Below are 21,079 nucleotides of genomic sequence, written 5' to 3' on the forward strand. Positions count from 1 at the left end.
GACATGGCCTATAATCCCAGTCCTTAGACAACTTGCTACCTGCCTCATCTCATTGCCTTCAAATGAGGATAATATCACCTCAACTCAACGCCTGTAAATCCTTGGAAGGCGCAGGTGATACGAGAGCAAGGTGTAATGATCTGGGGGAGTTAAAAGATTTCTAGGCCCTGGGGCTAGGAGCTTTGGAGCTGGCATCCTGCTGATGGAATATCAGTAACTGGAGAAGGGGCATCAGGCACCCAACCACCATGGCATGGGGGTCCCCCTACCTTAACGGCATCAGCAAAGGAAAACAGCAATCAAACAGCGATGGAGAGAGAAGGCTCGTGGGTAACGAGACGCAGACAGAAAGAGCCTGAGGAGCTCAAGAAGAAAGGAAACTATTTTGTCTTTGGCGGCAGCAGCGGGACCTTCTGAACTGCAGGATGTTTTGCTCCGAGATATGTGCTTGTTTCAGCAGAGCTCGTGAAACATGATTCCCGGTGCAGGCTGCTGTGCCTCGCTGCGGGGGAGAGCAGAGAGAGACTTACCATGTCGGTGGCGTTGACGTCCGCGCTCATGCTCAGAAGGCTGGTGCACACGTCCAGCTGGCCGGTCAGTGCAGCGAGGTGCAGAGGGGTTCGCTTGGTCTGCCCGAGAAGAAAAGCCAAACACGCTTCAGCAAATGCCAGCTTCCCCCAAGGAGGCAACACGAGATCAGGAGAGAGGGCAGTCCTGTAGGTATCCGAGTGCACGTGGATGCCTGGTCTGGGGCAGAGACTGCTTTTGGCCTTTTAAAGCCTGCGGGTGTGTCTTCACTAGGGAAAGAGGCTTTTTCTTACCACGTGTTAGCTGACACACGGTAAGGTCCTACTGAAGGTGAGACAGTTTGTAGTTTCCACCCGTTAGCAGACTGAGGTGAAGGCTGTGGAGGAGCCTAGGGTTTGTACCTCAACCTGCTAACACATGTGAAAGCTACGCACTGCCTTGTCTCCACTAGGATTTACCTTGTGTTCGTTACCTCATGGTGGCTAACAATACCTCTTTCCCCAGTGAAGACGAGGTCTAGGATTTAACGGAGGGATGTTAGCATGTGCTAATAAACACCTTTGAAGAACCTGGTGTATTCAAGGCCCCCTGCCTTTAACACATGCTAACCAAGTCAGATTCAAGCCAGGGTTGGCCTTATGGGTTGGTGACACGGGCATCCACCTATAGCTCCATGGTCGGGGGGTGCCACAGTCAAGAAGCCAGGAGGGAGGCAGGCCTAGGGTGTGAAGCTGCAGAAGGGAGCTTGAATTTGATCTCAATGGGGGGAGAGGCAGCAGGGATCAGGGGCATTGGGGGGTGGGGGCGGGAAGCCCAGGGAAGCTGTGGGATCAGAGGGGCTGCGGGGCTGGGTGGGGAGCCTGGGGAAGCAGTGGGGCCCAGGATGCCAAAATACAAGTTCACCCAGGGTGCCATTTTCCCGAAGGCCAGTGCTGATGAAATCCCAGAGTGTCCGTGGCTTTAACTCAACCAGTTTAGCATGTGTTAAAGGCAGGGGGCCTTGACTTGTTTCCAACATGTTAGCACCTTCTGTCCTGGTCCAGACAAAGCCCAAGCAACCGAGAAGGCCATTCTCCACCCTGATGACATCTCATCCACTTGGGACGCTTTAAGTGAAGTATCCTGGAGAGTCCCCACACACTGTCTTGTACTGTGGATACGATTCTGTGTTGAGCTTCTCAGAGGCACAGCTCAGAACTCACAGCCCAGGGGGAGGAAGGTCTCCTGTGACTTTAAGCCATCTCCATACCCTGGGCTGCTGCAAGGAATAGAGAGACTCCCAGCACAACAGCCATGGGAGCCAGTCTAAGCCATTTCCCCAGCTGACACTGGGCCATTGCATTGCCTAGAGTCTCCTCAGCACTGTGTACTGTGGGACCACCCTTGACACATCCCTCCGGCTCCCAGACCTGCCTCTTGCACACAGGGCCGGCTTTAGGCCTATTTCACCAATTCCCTCGAATCAGGCCCCGCGCCTAAGAGGGCCCTGCACCCAGTGCAAATCCCTTTCCTGGCTAGAGGCACCTTTTTAATTTTTATTTACCAGGCGGCTTTCCGGGTCTTCAGTGGCACTTCGGCTGTGGGTCCTTCGCTCGCTCCGGATCTTTGGCTGCATTTCGGCAGTGGCTCCTTCAGTGCTGCCGAAGAAGACCTGGAGCAAGTGAAGGACCCGTCGCCGAAGACTCGGAGCACGGCCCAGTGAGTACAAGCCCCATGTGATTTTTTACATGTGTTTTTTTTTAGTCATCTGTTCGAATTGGGCCCCGCACTTCCTAAAGTCGGCCCTGCTTGCACATCTCCTATGATAGGGTTTGCGAGTGGGGGATCCTCCTCGGAAGGCAGCCTTACAACGGTCTTCCACAGTGCCTGCACCAGGGGACTGCTCCCCCAGCCAGATAGGAGACTTTTAGGGGCCCTTTACACCACTCTGTCCCTTTTACCAAGGGGGTATGTGTGTGTGTCTGTGTGTGTATATAGCTGATACATTTGTTCCTAACAGCCGCTAGCTTCGCAGCCCTTATTTTGGTAACTGCCCCTGCCCTCGAGGAGCCTTGACAGAGGTTCACATTACTGAAGTTCTAAACTTATCCCAAGAACCCCAGTGGTTGGCCTTGGGAAGGAAGCAGGCTTGGCTGATGGTACAATCAAGGCCCTTTTTGCCATATTTATGTAGCTCTGTGCCTTCTCACTGCTGGGCGTGCGCAACCGAGCCATTTATTTACTAGCTGAAAACTTGAACAAATATTCCTAATGAGATGTAAGCTGTGATTGAAGTAGGGTCGGCAAAGGGCAGAAGGCGAGCATTTGGGCCGTTAGTATCTAACTGAAGCCCTGTGAGGATAGCTTTTAATGGAATCCCTCAGAGGTTCTTGAGTGGGTTTACTTTTGTCCTTACTATGTAAGTCTTACAAAAGGGTTTCATGTCCATCCGTGCACCTGCACCCAAAACCTGTTTGGGTCAGACTGATAATGTCTGTTTCTGAATCAGCATTAGCAGCCCTTTGGGTTTCTACTGCTTACAAATTTGTCTTTTTCTTTTAAAATTGCCCTGACATCTGGCAGTTTTTTGTTTGGTTTCAGCCAGTTACAGAGTTTGGGCCTAGAAAGCTGGTCCCTTACAGCTTTCTTTGCCACTATTGTTATTTATTAATAGTATAGTATGGTGACACCTAGAGGCCTCCATCAGAGATCGGTGTCCCGTGGTGCTAGGTGCTGTATGCACATATCAAAGAGATGCTCCGTGTCCCAAAATTGCTTAAAAGTCTATGCACATGGCATGACACAACGGAATAAACCAAATAAAGGAGCAGAGGACAGGGTGAACAGTGAGTCGGTAATGGTGAGCATAAGTAGCTACAATCTAATACAACCTAATCTGATACAGCCTAAACATTATCTGCGTACTGGTCCAATCCCTCCGACTCTGAAGGCTGCTCACTGTGTGACATTTCACTTGGCAGTCGTCTCCACTCAGAAAGCCACCTTAGTAGCCAAACTCCTACCCACATGCAGTTTGGTTATGCCTATAAGCCACTCCTTACCAGGGTCATAGCATCAATGCTGGCCAGGTGAGTCTCCACGAGGAGCTTGACTAAATGGTTGTAGCCGTTCTGAGCGCTGAGGTGAAGAGGTGTCAGGCCCAACTTGCTCTTGGCATTGACGAAGGCCTTGTGCCACAGCAGGACGTCTGCAATCTGGTCATGGCCGTTCTCTGCGGCCAGGTGCAAAGCTGCTTTTCCGTGCTGCAAACAAAGCCACAAAGCTAGCTGCTGCGGTTACACAGGGAATCAGAAAATCAGAGAGATGAGCTGCTGGAACCATAGATTTTAATAACTTCCCACTAGCAGGGCCTTCCTGTGTGCTCCGGACACTATAAATACTCTGCCACGAAACCATTGCTGTGTGACTATTTTTGGCCATAGTCAAAGCAGTCAAGCAAGTGTTGTGTGTGTCTATGTAAAGGCATAAATGATAAGAAGAAGAATAGTCTAGTGGTTAGGGTGCTAGATAGTACTCGGAAGACCTTGGTTCAAGATCCTACTCTACCAAAAACTTCCTGTGTGACCTTGGGCAAGTTATTTACTTTCTTTGGATACATCTACACAGCAATGAGTCTCAGAGCCTGGATCAGCTGACTTGGGTTTATGCTATAGAGCTAAAAATAGCAGTGCAGAGATTTGAGCTCAGGCTGAAACCCAGCAAGGGGAAGGGTCTCAAAGCCTGGGCTGGATCATCTCCATTGCTACTTTTAGCCCAACAGTGTGAGTCCTAAGAGTGAGTCAGTTGATCCAGATTGAGAGTCTTGCTCCTATGGGTTTGTTTTGCAGTGTAGACATACCCTTTGCATCTCAGTTCCCTACCTGTAAAATGGGGATAATAGCAGTGCCCTACTTCAGAGGGAGTTGTGATGTGCTCAGATATGAAAGCGATGGGAATCATGTAAGTATCTAAGGCTTGGTCTACAAAGGGGTGGGGGTGGGAATCGATCTAAGTTACGCAACCTCAGTTACGTGAATAACGTAGCTGAAGTCGACGTACTTAGATCTACTTACCATGGTGTCTTCATTGTGGTAAGTCGTTGGCTGACACTTTCCCGTCGACTCCGCCTGTGCCTCTCGGCCTGGTGGAGTACCAGAGTTGATGGGAGAGTGCTCGGCAATCGATTTATCACGTCTGCACTAGATGCGACAAATTGACCCCCGCTGGATTGATCGCTGCCCGTTGATCCAGACGGTAATGTAGACAAGCCCTTAGGTAGATACTGCCCTCCAATGGCTGGACTCCACAGAGTACATAGAACTTACTACTACTAGCAGCTGAAGGAGCTTTCTTTTAGATCAAATGCTAGAAGCCTATGCTTCTGGAGCGGCAGGATATGGGTTCTAGTCCCCACTATCCAGGTGTCAGTGTTTGTGTGGTCACTGTGTGGTGTCTGCAGGATATGAAAGTATTGTAGTAGCTTTACTGCACCAAGAAAGAGTTTTAATACCCTCTCTGGCCAGAACAGTACGAAACCAAACAGAGATTTGCCTGCAGAATAACAATCCCTATATATGTATATGGCATCATAGGTATCCCATGTGTTATAGACCATGTCTCTGCCCCAAGGAGCTTACAAACTAATTAGTCTGAAAGCACAGCTAGCTGGTAAGGGGTAGAGGAGACAGTGGCCGGAAAGATGGCCACATAGTTTTTCCAGGCAGAGCAAATCGTCTATGGTATTTGCTTCACATGTTTCTTGTTCATTGTATTGGAAAAAAGTTTATTTCATGACTGGTACGGGATTTAGATTGCTCCCCTGGGTGGGCTACTCTGGAAAGGCTTCTTGGGAAAAGGGAGTTCTAAGGCAGTGGGGGTTATGAACAAGCCAATGAGCTATGTGTATTTGACCTCAGAGATACCACCATGCTCCTCCAGTTACTTTACGCTCGGTAAAAGGACTGGCTGGACATCAGCAAGAATAAAGAATAAAGTATCTTCATGTAAACAATGCATAACTAACAGATGAAACACAACACATGAAACCTTTAATAATAACACCCCTAACCAGGGAGACCTTGGAAGAGACTAGCTGCCGATGTATGTGAATTCAGAAGACATCATTACCCAGCAGTTGAGGACAATTTTCCCAGGTATGTAGAAATAATGTAGTTGGAAGACATAACATGTTGCGGAGTTATTGAGAAAATGAGGTTCACTTCTGCTCATTTCGGTATTCCAGAACAACTAGTGACAGACAATGGACCACAATTCACTGCAGCAGAACATAAATTGTTCCCAATGAAATATGATTTTGGTCCTGTTACTAGCCGCCCACATTACTCACAAGCAAAGAAGAGACTGAGAGAGTAGTACAGACAGCCAAAACATTCCTACAGCAGGAAGATCCATTCCTTGCTTTTCTGACTTACAGATCATCATCAATAGCAACTACTGAATATAGTCCAGCACAGCTCTTGATGGGAAGACAACTCAGAACTACTGCTCCAACTTTGGAAAAAAATCTGTCTCCAAAGTGGCAAGACATGAAGAGAGTAGCCAAATCAGATAAAAAGCTTAAAAGGAAACAGTCGTGGGATAAGAGGGAAGGTCCTCTCATGGATCAGTAACTGGTTAAAAGACAGGAAACAAAAGGAGAGAGAGAAATAGCATTGTTCCCCAAGGATCTGTACTGTTCAAAGTATTCATAAATGATCTGGAAAAAGGAGCAAACAGTGAGGTGGCAAAATTTGCAGATGACAGAAAATTACCCAAGATAGTTAAGTCCAACGCTGACTGTAAAGATTTACAAAAGGATCTCACAAAACTGGGTGCCTGGGCAACAGAATGGCAGATGAAATTCGATGTTGGTAAATGCAAAATAATGCACATTGGAAAACATAATCCCATGTATACAAACACAATGATGGGGTCTGAATTAGCTGTTACCACTCAAGAAAGAGAATTTGGAATCATTGTGGATAGTTCTCTGAAAACACCTGCTTAGTGTGCTTCAGCAGCAGTCAAAAAAGCTAAAAATGTTAAAGCAGCAAACAATCCTGTGGCTGCTTTTACAGATCCAGACTAACACGGCTACTCCTCTGATACCTAACAATGTTAGGTACCATTAGGAAATGGATAGATAATAGAGAAAATATAATGCTGCCACTATAGAAATCCATAGTTTGCCCCCACCTTGAATACTGCGTGCAGTTCTGGTTACCCTGTCTCAAATATACATATATTAGAACTGGAAAAAGTACAGAGAAAGGCATGAAAAATGATGAGGGGTAAGAAACAGCTTCCGTACTAGTAGAAATGAAAAAGACGGGGATTTTTCAACTTGGAAAAGAGATGACTGAGGAGGGATATGATAGAGGTCTATAAAATCGTGACTGGTGTGGAGAAAGTGAATAAGGAAGTGTTATTTATCCCTTCACATAACACAAGAACCAGGGGTCACCTGATGAAAATAAGTAGCAGGTTTAAAACAAAAGGAAGTACTTCTTCACACAATGCACAGCCAACCTGTGGAACTTGTTGCCAAGGCATGTAGTGAAGGCAAACAGTATAGCTGGATTGAAAAAAGAATTAGATAAATTCATGGAGGATAGGTCCATCAGTGGCCATTAGCCAAGATAATCAAGGATGCAACCCCATGCTCTGGGTGTCCTTAAGTTTCTGATGCTGGGACTGGATGACAGCGGATGGATCACTTGATAATTGCCCTATTCTGTTCATTCCTTCTCAAGGCACTGGCCACTGTTGGAAGACAGGAAACTGGGCTAGATGAACCACTGGTTTGACTTTTACAACAGACATCACTCGGTTATAGAACTGCTGGTCTAGAGCCCAGTGACTGTGTTTGTGTCAAATTGGATGGAGAAAAAGGATGGACAACTCCAGCTGTCGTGAAGAAAAAGAATTCAGTGCCCAGATCATGTATGATTGAGGCTAACACTGGAGAGCTCAACGAAAACCACTAAGAGCTACAGTTTGTTCCTCAGAAGAAACAATCAACAGAGCAAACTCTACACATGTGGGATGAAGAACAAGAAGACAATGACTCAAGGATTCTGGACTGACCACAGCCAGTCGTTGCAACTACAGGGTTCGAGTTGTGTAGTTAGAAAACCAGTACATTTCAGAGAAACGTAACAGACTGAAACTTTCTGAACTTCAAAGACAGCATGATAGTGTAAATATTGTAAGGGGTAGGTGTGATGGGTTGGATCACAGAAACCCTCTTGGAAGCTGCCACCTGATGTGCCAAGACTACTTTTACTTCTGCTTTCCCTGCCAGCTCAGGACTCCAGCACCCTGTCTTGCTGAGCCAGACATGCCCGTCTGCTCTAACACAGACCCAAGGTCTGAATTACTTGCCCCAAACCTGTAGGTTTACCTGAAAGCAGCTAACAGAGGTGTTCCTGTCTTTAACGCTTAGATGCCCAACTCCCAAAGGGATCTAAACCCAAATAAATATGTTTTACCCTGTATAAAGCTTATGCAGGGTAAACTCATAAATTGTTCACCCTCTATAACACTGATAGAGAGATATGCACAGTTGTTTGCTCCCCCAGGTATTAAAACATACTCTGAGTTAATTAATAAGTAAAAAGTGATTTCATTAAATACAGAAAGTAGGATTTAAGTGGTTCCAAGTAGTAACAGACACAACAAAGTAAGTCACCAAGCAAAATAAAATAAAATGCGCAAATCTATGTCTAATCAAAATGAATACAGATAATCTCACCCTCAGAGATGCTTCAGTAAGTTTTTTCCACAGACTGGACCCCTTCCAGGCTTAGGCACAATTCTTTCCCCTAGTACAGCTCTTGTTCCGGCTCAGGGGGTAGCTAGGGGATTCTTCATGATGGCTCCTTCACTCTGTTCTGTTCCACTCATTTATATATATTTTGCATAAGGTGGGAATTCTTTGTCCCTCTGGGTTTCCAGCCCCTCTCACTGGAAAAGCACCAGGTTAAAGATGGATTCCAGTTCATGTGACATTATCACATGTCACTGTAAGACCCCAAGCCTACATTCCTCCCAGCCTGACTCACAAGAAGGCTTGCCTGCAAACAGAGCCATCCAGTCAATTGTCCTGGTTGATGGGAGCTATTAAGATTCCAAACCACCATTAATGGCCCACACTTTGCTTAATTACAATAGGCCCTCAGAGTTTTATTTCATATTTCTAGTTTCAGATACAAGAGTGATACCTTTATAAAAATAGGATGACCACACTCAGTAGACAATAAGTTTTGTAATGATACCTTACAAGAGATCTTTTGCATGAAGCATATTCTAATTAAGTTATATTCACTCATTATCAATTTTTTATAAAATCATATAGACTGCAACGTCACAGTAGGAACGTAGAACTTAAAGGGAGAGATGTAATGGAATGCTAAACTGTATTATATTGTGTGTAAAATACCTTTTTAAAGCTCACCTCAGCCATATCTCCTTCTCACACAGCCCCTGCACACACAGAGAGCACCACGCCCCCTTTGAGAACCAGGGTTGTGGTGATACCAAGGAGGCGCCGGTCTCCTACCTCATCGAAGACATCGACACGAGCGTGGTGCTGGAGCAGGATCTTCACTATTGCTGTGTGTCCTCGCTCTGCTGCCACCAGCAACGGGGAGCAATCATTCTAGAGAAGGGAGGGAGAGACAGGGCCTGCTTAGCTCTTTGTCCCTTCCCTGCTATTGTCACAGCCCTGGAGAGTCAGCATTCTCTGAGGTTCAGAAATGCTATTAATTCAGTGGTGGTGAAAGGTGCCGGACTAGCAGCCCCAGTGATGGAAGCGCCATGTAGTGACATGAAGGGTACAGCACTGACAATGGCAGCACCAGTTTCCTCACACACCTTCCTTGCCGATGCGTTCTGGAGGAACCCGCCTCTGGCAGTCATATGGTACCTCAATCTCAGCATCCAGTAAGTCTCCGCCCTCTCTTCTGGGATGGTTGTCAGTTAACACCAGCTGTGCCGGTGGCTCTGTGACATGGCCACCCATCTCCTAGAAGGGGACTGAGGCCACCAGCTCAATCCATGTCAGTCAAAGAGCCAGCAGATGGCAATGACTCTTCACCACCACCCACCCAGCCTAGGGGCAAATGAGTCCACAGCCCATCACCATCCCCCTGGGTCCGCCCACCTCCCACAACCTTTCCAAGCCAATACAACACCAGAGGCTTCTTTATTTGAGTGGTTAAGGTCAAACTGGTGAACTGGGGCATATGGCTCCTTTGGGGGCAGAGGATCTGGGATTTCTGAGTAGCCCGTGTTAGGAGCTGAGTATCACAAGAGAATGCTCCAAGGGGACTCAGGGACTGGTGTTCACCTCTTGTTAACCTGCCAGGCAAAAACAGAGGGGGCATAGCCTGGAAGAGAGTGCTTGGGTGGCTGACAGGCCAGTGTTGTTAGGGAGCTTACAAGCCAGACTCCCACATGCTGCAGGCAGGGGGGTAAGCAGGGGACTCAAAGCTCTGAATACCCCAAGAAACATCCCATGGAACTATAGCATAATCTGTGGTTATCTGTGGTTGGTGGGTATGGTTCTCTCTGCTGACTAGTGAATATAGCCTGCCACTCATGTAGCTGGGAAGGATTTAGCATCATCAGGGCATGCTGGCTATTTACCATTTCCCTGGCCAATCAAAGTTAAAGGTGTGGAAGGGTACAAGGTCTAGATTTTTGCACTCCCTTACCTAGCTTACATTGCAATTGAACTCTCCTGAGCTAAGCTTTATTCTGGTCATTGCTCCTGCTAGGGAAATGCTCTCCTCAGAGATGCAAGGATGAGGTCCCAGCCCAGAACAGAAATACCTTGGCTTGCTTGTTAATGGTCTGCTGCATTCGGCTGGCACTAATGTGCTTAAGCATCTCCAGCAGGACATCCGCATTGCCCACACGGGCACAGTAATGCAGAGGGGTCTCAAGGGACTGCAACACAGAAACAACCAAAGGGACTCTGAGAAACCTGTCTCCATGCATCCCATTAGCCTGAACAACTTTGCCACCCACCCAGTCAAGACTAAGGAGAACTTTTGGGGACACCTTAAAAATGAATGTCCTGCCTGTTATGCATACACCATGAAGGGAAGGGTTTGCTCTGGGGTCCTTAACCAAAACTCTTTCCTCTCGACTATGGTGCAGCATGCTTTGCACCTGTTGTTTCTCCAGTTGACGTGCTCCACCCCAGAGGGGGCTGCGCTTCTATGGTGCGGTGCATCTATCATGGGAGAAGTGCTTTGAGATCCATCCAGATGCACAAAAATATAAATGTATGTCATAAACATATAGCTTTGTTTGTAACAATTTTCTAAAGTCTGACAGCTAAGCCAAGCCGTATCCAAGTGACTGCGTGGGGGCTTGTTTTCAAGAGAGCTAAGCACATAAGCTGCTTTAACAAGGACAGTGGCACTTTTGCCAAAACTCCCCATGCGGCCCACTGAGAAGATGACTCTTCTGCCAGGAACCTTCAGGACAAACAGGACACGGAATAAACTCCAGCTTCATAGGTCTGGGAAAACCCATGCCCCTGACTTTGCTAACTTTGAAGTTCCGATCAGTCTGTTGGAACGAGCTCGGCAGATGGCCCATATGCCTGTAACAACAACAGTGATGGCATACATCCATTGAGCCTGTTTCCCCTAGGGACCTCAGGCTCATACGTACCAGTCGCGTGGTACGGGAGATGTCGGCATCGTACTCCATGAGCATGGCAATGATCTTGGTCTCCTCCTCCTCAAAGTGGACCATGTCCTTCTTCACTGCGGCAGCCAGGTGGAGAGGTGTCTCCCCTGCCTGCGAAAGGGTACGAGCCAAAACACAAGCAAAGCAGCATGTTGACCCAGCGCCTCTGATTGCGCTATCACGCAACGCTGTTCTGTAACCACTCGGGTACAGAGCCTGGGCAAGCACAGGAAACCATGCCCTGCAAACTAGAAAATCTGGCCAGCTTCCTCCAATTCTTACCTATTCATCTACAGCTCCCCTGCATGGAGGCTACTGTCAGTTTATCCTACCCTGTGTTCAAGGCTTTCCCATCCTCCCGAGTGCTAGCCAAAACCGGCCTTTTTCCTTGCTAGGTGACTGATGTCTCCACAGAAGGGCTGCTGCCCAGCAGGAGTTTGCCCTTCTGCCTCAAGTCTTCCAATGAGCTCACTATGAATGTGGGGTTGATCCGCTGTTGTAGGGTCTGATCCAAAGCCCACAGATGTCAATGAGAGTCTTTCCATTGACTTTGGATCATGACCAGAGCACAGTTTGGTGAGGAGAGGAGAAGAGAGGGGACAAGAAAGGATGGGAGAATTTCTGGGCAGAGTGTGGCAGTTTGGGAGGACCCAGACCCTAGAAGTGGTTTCTAGGACCACCACTGAAAAGCAGCTTTCTGCTCCACACCTTCCAGCCTTGGAAGGGACTGGACATCCCAATGGAGGATAGTAATGGGAAGGGAGTCTTCAGAGGACGTGGAGGGTCCTACAAATAAAGCCATCTTACAATGCCACTTGCTAATTGAGTTGATGCCCAGTTTATCAGCCTAGTCCTGTGGCCTTATCTATCACGCTGTGGGTGGGCACGGGGTGCTTATTGCTGTTCTCACCCAGTGCCCATCAGACAAACAGGGACTCTGCCATGTAGCCCTCTGCCTCGCCATAGGAGAGGGTCACTGATCGAATGTGAGCGCCTCTGGCTCTCCCCATGAGAGGGTGACAAGTTGAGAGGTGTTTGTGTGGCTTAGTTAGGAGGGGTTCATTCCCCCTTGCCATGTCACACCCTGCACCCTCCCTCTCCCCATTTACATAGCATGCTCTGTTTCACATGTCCAGACATTCAGGCATGGGCCTGTCTCACATGCAGGCCACTCCCTTTACTCCAGTCACCTTGTTTTCCTGGTTGACGCAGGCGGTGGCTTTTGCATGACTTTTCTCCGTGGCCAGGTAGTTGAGGATCTCCTCTACCACGGGCAAGTGGCAGTGCTGCACCGCGATGTGTAGGGGGCTCTCTCCAGCCTGCTAGCAGGATAGGGACATTGAAATGGGTGGCTGCCTCGCCTCCAGGGCTGTCTCTGGTACTGCACACGCCATCTCCCACTACGATATAAAACGATCTCCTCCCATCTCGTCCTCTTTCCCTCTCTCCACTCAGAAATGAATGAACGTGCCAGGCGTGGAGACAGCTGACCCAGCCACATGCTGAGAACCATCCCTCAAGCCTGACTCTAAACTCCACCCTATTCAGCCTCCGCACTTCTAGCCCGAATAAGGCTAAAGGGGATAAACCACCCCCTTCCTTTAAGCTCTCAGTTCCCTTCAGGCATCCACTGACAGTGCAGAGTCATATGGCTTAAGTGTGCACCATAGAGGTTGTTCTGTGGATGGTGTCCTGCATGGTACAGAAATTCTAAGGACTCTGCCTGAAATTTAAGGTCCTTTGAGTTTCAGGATCATTGTCTATGACTCTGCCCCACTGGGCTGAGCAATCATTAGTATGAACACAGTTACTGAGTATATACAAGGGATTTCCTATTGGCTCCACACCCAAGTGCTAAGCAGGATTGATCTCTGCTACATCAGCCTTTCTAGCTGTGAGGCAGTAAAAGCGACCTGTAAAACAAACAAACTCAAAATATTGGGCTAATGCCCCCTTTAAAAAACACACGCAAATCTTTGTGGTGGAAAACGGAATCCTGAATAGTCCCCCAAGCTCCCTTATTTATTTTTTCCACAGGTTTTGTCTGCCCCTCAAGACTCTATGGTGACTGGACAGCTACAGAAATGATCACGTCACAAGAGTCAAGAGAGTAAAGTTGAGCAATCAAGAGGGGGAGAGACTGTTTCAAAGTCTTTTCTGGCTTGTTTTTGACAGCAGCTCTTTCTATTCAATAGCTAATTAACCGTCTGGAGAAAGGCAATCTTAGTTAAATATCCACCTCCCGCCACCTGTTCAGTTGCACCACAGAGAACATGCTCTGAAAGGCTGAAGAGATTTTTCCAGCAAAATCAAGGAGCAGAAGCACTGACACTCATGATATTTCTAAAGTTTAAAACAGACACTAAAAAGCAAAAGCCCAACCCTTTCAGGCTGCCTTTCTAACCAGAGAGAAGCCAAAAGGACACAAACCCAAGGGCTACGAGCCTTTCTAGGTCAGCTTTCTCCAGGAACCAGAAGGCAGTTGTGCGAATTTGGTTTTGGGGTGAATTTTAATGCTCCTGCAAATGGGGGCCAGAGGACACTGGCAAAAGCTGAGCCTAGCAGGGCAAGCAGGACCAAGCTTCCTGCCCATCCAGCTTTGCACTTCCATCATCCAGCCCTGGGGTCTCCCCAGATCAGACACTGCTCATTGAAACAAGTCCGACCCAGCTGTGTGGAGGGGAGCTACAGAGCTGAGTGGGAGACCAGCGAGCTCATTGAAACACTTAAAACCTAATTCCTGTGTGAGCCCAGCTAGCCAGAAGAGACCGGCCAGTGTATTCACAGCTCACTCCATCACCTGGTTATTTTATTTGGCCTCATAACTGCTAAATAATGAGCAATCCGGGTTTGTTTGACAGATTGGTCTAACCCTTTGTGCATGTTAATGTTAAGACATATTTTAGTTCTGACATAAATCCCAATGGAATAAGACTAAGGTTGCAGAAACAATCATCACCGGCCCACCGCGGGCTGGTTGGTCCCAGCTGTTGGGGTGCACTGGAGCAAGTGCTCAGTACACATGCAGGTACTGGCTACTCCTGATGGGGCAACATATGGGACTTGGTGGGCCAACGGTCTGATCTGCTCTGGCAAGTCTTGTGTTCCTGGTCTTTCCCACAGAAGGTTCCTGGGACATGTGGCAGAGACCGAGTGTGTCTTGGCTGCCTTGGGGGACATGTACCTTGGACTGTGAGGTGAGCTCCCCACCTTCCTCAATCAGGGCCTTGATCATCCTCAGGTTGCCGTGGCGAGCTGCGACGTGCATGGCCGTCTCGCCGTTCTGCAGCCAAAGCGCAGCATTGAAATGAGCAACGTGCCAGCAAGATCCAGCCCCTCCCTCTTTGCCCCCAGGAACGTGGCCACGTGCTTTACCTCTTGTTCCACGTTGACGTCGGCGCCACTCTTCAGCAACATCTCCGCCACCTTCTCCCCCTCACGGATGCGGGCTGCGATGTGCAGAGGTGTCTCCTGGGCCTGAGGGAGACACAGACAAGGCCTCAGAGCCCTGTGGAACAGTGTTGACTTCTCTTATTACATCCACTCACCTGAGCCTCCTTGCTGTCTGGCACCCTGTGTCATCGCTTACCCCTGTGCAAGGGGGCACAGCATGGGGGCAACATGCTGCCCTTCTGATCGGGTAGATTTCACACCCACTCAGCACACTGGGTGCAAAGCCGAGGGAATCAGGCCTGGTATATTTCATACACTCCTCAGAGCCCATGATGTCAATCTCAGACTCCCCAGGATACCTGGAGTCTTCTTAGCCTCTCCTAGCTCCATTGTCCAGACTGATGCATAAATTCCTCCTGCTTCTGATCTAGGGCTGCCACCTTCAGACCTCATCCCATGGCACAAGGTCACTGAGCCATGGGCAGAAATTTTCTGAATTTTGATTTTGTTTTGAGAAAATGTTTACATTCCCCTCTCCCCGCTCGTTTTTTTATCCAGCCCTTGTTGTGATGATGTCACTGAAGAATTAGAGCATCATCACCACATCATGGCAGGACATCTCGCATCATGACACTGCAGTGGTTTGGGAGATATTTTGGTGCAGAGTTCACAGTCAATTGCAGGGCATGGGAGTGCCATGTTGAAATCCAAACTGGTCCAGAATAATCAGTCAACCCTTCCTTACGCTCCCCTCAAGGCTCGAGGGAGTCATCATCAAGGTAGGAGGAGCTCTTTTCCCTTCTAAAACCCCAGATCTGGTGGCTTTGGTTTATATTTATATGATTTCACGTATCCAGAAGTCAAAGGTGAATGTATAAAGCTCTTACACCACCTGGAACCCAACCCAGTTAGCACTTTCTTTCCAAGATCAAACCTCCTAACTAGTAAATAAATTGCAATTCTACTTTATCTGACAGGCTTTCAAACCACTAGGTATCTCTGTCATTGTGAGGATCAGACTGATGTAGGTTAGCGTCATCTCGCTACCTACAAGATCCCCATGGCTACCTTGCTAGTTTCAGCCTGCTTTTTACAGCCTGGTTTCTGAGAGCTGCATGGATTAAACCGAAGAGAATCGCTACAAAACAGAGATTAGAGCTGGGCAAAATTTTTCAAGGAAAATTTTTTTTTTCTAAAGTGAAAAAATGTAGATTCAGGTCGACTGAAACATTTTGCAAATTTGTGTTGAATTTGCCTAATTGTTTTGGTCACAAAAAACAACAACAAAAATTTTCTGAAAAAGTTGAAATGTTTTGTTGGGACTTATTGAAATGAAATGTTCTGACTTTTCAATTCAAAACAACTTTCCCTTTTGAATCTTACTTCAATTGAATGTAAAGACTTTTTTTTTAAAGGTAAAAAACTGGAAAACAAAACTAAATGGAATTGTTTTCGATCTTTCGGTTTGGCCACTGAACTGCAAAATCAGTCCCAGCTCTGTCAGAGATGGCAAAGCTCTGTCTGGGCCATGGCATGGCAGGATTGCTGCCTACGGCACGTGTGGACTAGATGACCCAAGAGATCCTTCCATCTCAAACTTGTAGGATTCCACATTCTTCAGTGCTTTGCAGAGGCTACTTTTAAATGTCTCCCATGTTGATTATTCACAGTATTGTCAGAATGAGAGACACATGGAGGCCAGTGACACCCAGAAACTTCACAAGTAATTACACGGCCGTTATTAACCATTTTATTATGCAGATAAACAATGCCACAAAACACTGAAATCCAGCAGCAGATAGACAGAGTTTTTTGCTTTATGACTAATCACACACATCTCCTGCTGAAGAACCCTGGCGCGTCAGTCATTATCTTTCCCATTATCATCTTCGTTGCCATCATAATTTGTGGCTGTCATTCTAGTAGTGCCAGTGCTGCCCCTTTGAGGGCCCTAAGCAGGAATATTTTGCCCCTTCAACACATACTAATAATTAATAGGGGGCCCCATTGAGCTGCCTGGGGCCCTAAGCAATTGCTCAGTCTGTTTGTGCCTAGCGCCGGCTTAGTGTCCTGGCATCTCCTCATGTGTCTCCCCTGCCCCCAGCCAGCACACAGGCCTGACAACATCTTTTATCCTGAGTTATCCATACTTCCACACCCTACTAATTTACGGGTGTCCCATTTCTCAGTAGCTCCTCCCTTATTGTCATTAATATCTACATCAATGAGTTACCATAGTAACTCGAGGTTATTACAAAATTCCCCAAAACTTTAGTTTCAGGTATCTTGCAGTATTAATTGGTACATTGTGTCATATTTTCCAGTCTGTTGCTGCATGGTTTCCCGAACCTTGGCCCTTAACACATCTTTTACTGTGATCTTGCACTGTATCGGCACCAGGTTATCTTTCAGGACAGTGGCACCAACCTGTTTCAGGCCTAAGCCTTGTGTGGCTCAGCTGAATATTTTACAGGCCTCTAGGCTGTGTGTCACAATACTAATAAATATGTATATTTCACCTCTATATCCCAAATATACTTACCGGTACTATCTTTTATTCTTGGCTACAAAGCCTCTGCCACTTCCCTTGGGAGAATATTCCACTGCCTCTAGCTCTCGCTCTTAGGGGCTTTGCTGTCACTGCTTATTGTAAATCCCTAACAAGCTCCATCCCTCATAAGCATTTACACCATGGCTAGCGGCTCTTGTGTCCCACAGAAGTGGTGCTTAACTGATCTGTACAGCGTCTTTCTATTTGTTCCAGCATCATACAAATAAAGAGGAAAATTTCCAGCCCAGAGGAGCTGTCTGTACAGGTCCCATTAGCTTTATTGGGATAAATACTGATAACTCTCCCCCACCCCCAGCCAGCAACAATCCATCCCAGGGTGTCCCATTTCAGACAGGTTTCCCTTTGTGTGTTCAGGGCTCACACACTCCAGCTGGCGAGAGAACGTGTCAGCCAGTCCCCACAGTTCAGGGTAGAGCCCAGGCACGTTTCCCAGCTGTTCTTTCCTGGTGCAGAAAATGCTGCTGGCAGGTGGTGCTGTTGCACCACCTGGTGTGCGTTTGCTACAACACTACAACCCGGTTCAGAGGGAGCCTGGAGTAGCCTTCTGGTTTTCTAAAACCGATCAATGCCAATTGGACACAGCAGGGCACTGTGTCAGTGAATGAAATCCTAGCCGAGCCCACAAAGATCCTGATCACTTGGCAGCCTGTACCCCTCTGAAATAGGTAAGGGCATCGAAAACACAACCCACTTGGGTGCTGAGGGGATTGGGAATACCACGGTATTGTTACAGCGGAGGCAGTAAGAAAGCAGCACTGATTGTGAAGGCAGGAACTAAAGTTACACAGCCTGCAAGGAAGAGTCACATTCCAAGTTTCACCCCTACCTTGCCTCCCTTGAGCTGGACCTGGGCCCCAAAGCCCAGAAGAGTCTGTACCACTAACGGCTTGCAGTGCTGGGCAGCAATGTGCAGGGCCGTGTAGTTGTCTTTGGTTCGAGCATCCACCTCTGCTCCCCTCTGCAGCAGGGCCTTCACCACGGCTGCATGGCCCCGTTTGGCTGCCGCGTGCAAGCAGACCGCCCCGTTCTGAAAGAGAGGCAACCAGTTCCCTTGGCGCTTGGATTTTCAACACTCGCTTCCTACACCCACTCTGACACCTTAACATATGCGGAGTGAATCGGTTTGCCAGAGGGCTCGGGCATCACTTGTGCCATAGGAACTGGTACAAACATTCTGTGCAGCTGGGGCTGTGACAGACTCACATCCACCGTGGATCAGACATGAGATGGGGGACACAACACACATGGGTCAGGGGGTTACACTGGCTCTTTGTGGCTAAGAGAAGTGGAAATATAGAAAGCTAGGTGGGGAAACAAAGGGGGAATTATGAAAGTAATTTGGGGGTGACGGTCATCGAAATTTGGATGAAAGTTTGTGTTGAAATGAGAAAAACTTCTGCCAGTTCTGTAAATCAAGTCATGGTGATACTGAAATATTGCTCCTGGCACCCTTCTTATGCATGTGAGACACTCGGCAGCTTCCAGAGCTTGGCAGAAAAAGGTAGGGAAAATGTGCGAAGAAGTGAACATTTTTCATTGGGTTTGAATTGTTCAGTGAAATTTTCTCCCTTTCCGCAAAATTTCACTTTGTTTGGGGGAGGGGTGTGTGGACAGCCAGAGGTGAATATATTTCCCCAACATTTGGTCTGTTTTATGCAAGGTTTATTGGGACTGGAAATGCAGTTTCAATAAAGCAGATGCAACTCCAGGCTAAGAAGGCAGCTGGGAAGGAAAGATGCGACAGTAAAGACCGTCAGCATGGCTAATGGAAACAGTTTAATAGACAAGTTGCATTCCTATAGCATCTTGGGACTCAGGATCTCAGCCTGTTTTGGAAACAGTGAGTCTTATATCATTCCCTAGGAGAAAGGTAGAAATTGTTATCCCTATTTCAACAGATGGGGAAACTGAGGTAGATCACTATTAAATGACTTATGTGAAGCCACATAATTAAATCAGTGACAGCTGAGTGGAGACCTGCCACACAGTCCACATATCTGATATATGGTGTCTGTCCCAGGCATGCTACTGTCTGGGATGGTTTACGAGACCATAAGTTGCTAGGCTGATAGGAAATAAACCTCTCATCTCAGTTTTTACTTTTCCAGTTAGAAATGAAGAGGAGAAAGTAGTGGGGAAACTTCCACTCCCTCAATTTTTCCAGCAGGGGAAAATAATAAATAAGTGGGGAGAGGGGGGTCCCTCTATTGAAATTAAGCTTTTTAAAAATTTCAACCAATGTAACATTTTTGCATGAGGTAATGTCTTTTATTAGACAGCTTCTGTTAGGGAGAGAGAGCAGTTTTTGAGCCACACAGAGCTCTTAATCATAGAATATTAGGGTTGGAAGGGACCTCAAGAGATCATCTAGTCCAACCCCCTGCTCAAAGCAGGAGCAATCCCCAAATGGCTCTCTCAAGGATTGAATTTACAACCCTGGGTTTAGCAGGCCCATGCTCAAACCACCAAGCTATTCCTCCTTCCTTCTTCTTCAGGGCCTGTTGGTCCCAGGATATTCGAAAGACGAGGATCTGAAGAAGAGCTTTGTGTGTCTCTTTCCCCAATAGAAGTTGGTCCCATAAAAGCTATGGCTTCACCCGCCTTGTCTCTCTAATATCCTGGGATCGACACGGCTACAGCACCACTGCATCTCCTTCAAGAACATTTTTGTTTTGGTTGAAAAGCCATTTTCCATCCCCCTGAATCCAAGTTTCGGATGGACATTTTGGAGCAGCTCTAGCAGCAGACATCGGCCCTGCCTGACTCTCTGTGCTGGGTTACCTTATTTGGCATGTGCAGCAGGACTCCTTTCTTCAGAAAAGCCAGAGCGGTGTCTGGGTGCCCGTGCTCAGAGGCAACGTGCATGAGGGTGCTGCCGTCCTGCAGGGAGCAAAGATGGGCAGCAAGTAAGGATGACAAGAATATCTGGGCTAGGCAAGAAGCTGGGTAAAGGTCCCAAAGGTGGAGTGGGTCAGATAAAGACCCTGCCTCCCATTCCCCTCCTAATGTCCCAGCCTCATCTCCCTCTGTCTCTCCAATTTCATCAGTATAGTATTCCTATCCCACAGCTGTCTCCTGCTTTCGCCTGCCACCTGTGCACAGAAATAGGCTCTTTCTGGCATATGGGACCTTCTGGGCTGCTGTTATAATGCACTGGCACTTGTGTTGCTTGTGACTGACATTACAATGAAGGCTGGGGGCCTACAGGCCACATGCTCATCACGGCTACAGTGGACACAGGCAGTGTTGGGGATAGAACAGAAAATCAGCCGAAACACTGGCCTTTCCCACTTGAGACGACAGCGAATCCTCATCAGCTGGCACTACGGCTTTTATCCACTCTATGGGCCACCACCAGAGGGCAGCACACGCAGCCAGTGTATTACAACGGAAGTGTCCCCACGTCACATTTCCACGTGGATTCCAGTTAGGGCCTTGCAACCTTTGTGCCCACAACCTAAACGTCTTTGAACAAACCAGCTCCCCGACAAAGAAATGCACTTGCACTGCCCTGACTGAGAAAGCTGGCTAATACCTGGCCTATTCCTTGGCTTTAGACTTCATCTCCCAGCACTGCATGTTACTAGACATGCTGATGCTGTGTGGCTCAAAGCTAAGGCAACAAGGGCCTAATTTCCAAGCCAGTTTTGTCTAGCTCAAGATTGCAAGCAGCAACCAAACAGTGGGCACAAGTCCTGGTCCTCTATGGCCTATACGCTCAGCTACTACTCAGAGGAACATTGTGTGTGGGTGCGTTTCTCACCTTAGTGCGAGCTAGCACATTGGAGTGGAACTTCTCCGTCAGCAATTCCACCACATTGGTGTGGCCTCTTTCTGCAGCGATGTGCAAGGGGGACCGGTCCATCTGCAACCATCAAAGAGAGCAGCATTTCCAGAGAAGCA

At 47.7% G+C, this 21,079-nt stretch overlaps 1 protein-coding gene across 4 annotated transcripts in view; it reads right to left on the bottom strand.

Moving 5' to 3' along the window:
* The window catches only part of LOC127045073 (serine/threonine-protein phosphatase 6 regulatory ankyrin repeat subunit B-like), a 90,336-nt gene that overhangs the window by 32,084 nt on the left and 37,173 nt on the right, over window positions 1-21,079 (bottom strand). For all 4 annotated transcript variants that reach the window (XM_050940502.1, XM_050940504.1, XM_050940503.1 and 1 more), the window contains 11 exons: window positions 20,940-21,041; window positions 19,958-20,056; window positions 18,003-18,203; window positions 14,587-14,688; window positions 14,396-14,494; window positions 12,402-12,530; window positions 11,194-11,322; window positions 10,342-10,458; window positions 9,068-9,166; window positions 3,570-3,770; window positions 531-629 (listed from right to left, as the gene is read on the bottom strand). In XM_050940502.1, coding sequence (XP_050796459.1) covers window positions 531-629; window positions 3,570-3,770; window positions 9,068-9,166; window positions 10,342-10,458; window positions 11,194-11,322; window positions 12,402-12,530; window positions 14,396-14,494; window positions 14,587-14,688; window positions 18,003-18,203; window positions 19,958-20,056; window positions 20,940-21,041 — 1,377 coding nt within the window. The remainder of the gene's footprint in view (window positions 1-530; window positions 630-3,569; window positions 3,771-9,067; window positions 9,167-10,341; window positions 10,459-11,193; window positions 11,323-12,401; window positions 12,531-14,395; window positions 14,495-14,586; window positions 14,689-18,002; window positions 18,204-19,957; window positions 20,057-20,939; window positions 21,042-21,079) is intronic.

This window comes from Gopherus flavomarginatus, chromosome 2 (genome assembly GCF_025201925.1).
Source record: "Gopherus flavomarginatus isolate rGopFla2 chromosome 2, rGopFla2.mat.asm, whole genome shotgun sequence".
Classification (NCBI taxonomy): domain Eukaryota; kingdom Metazoa; phylum Chordata; order Testudines; family Testudinidae; genus Gopherus; species Gopherus flavomarginatus.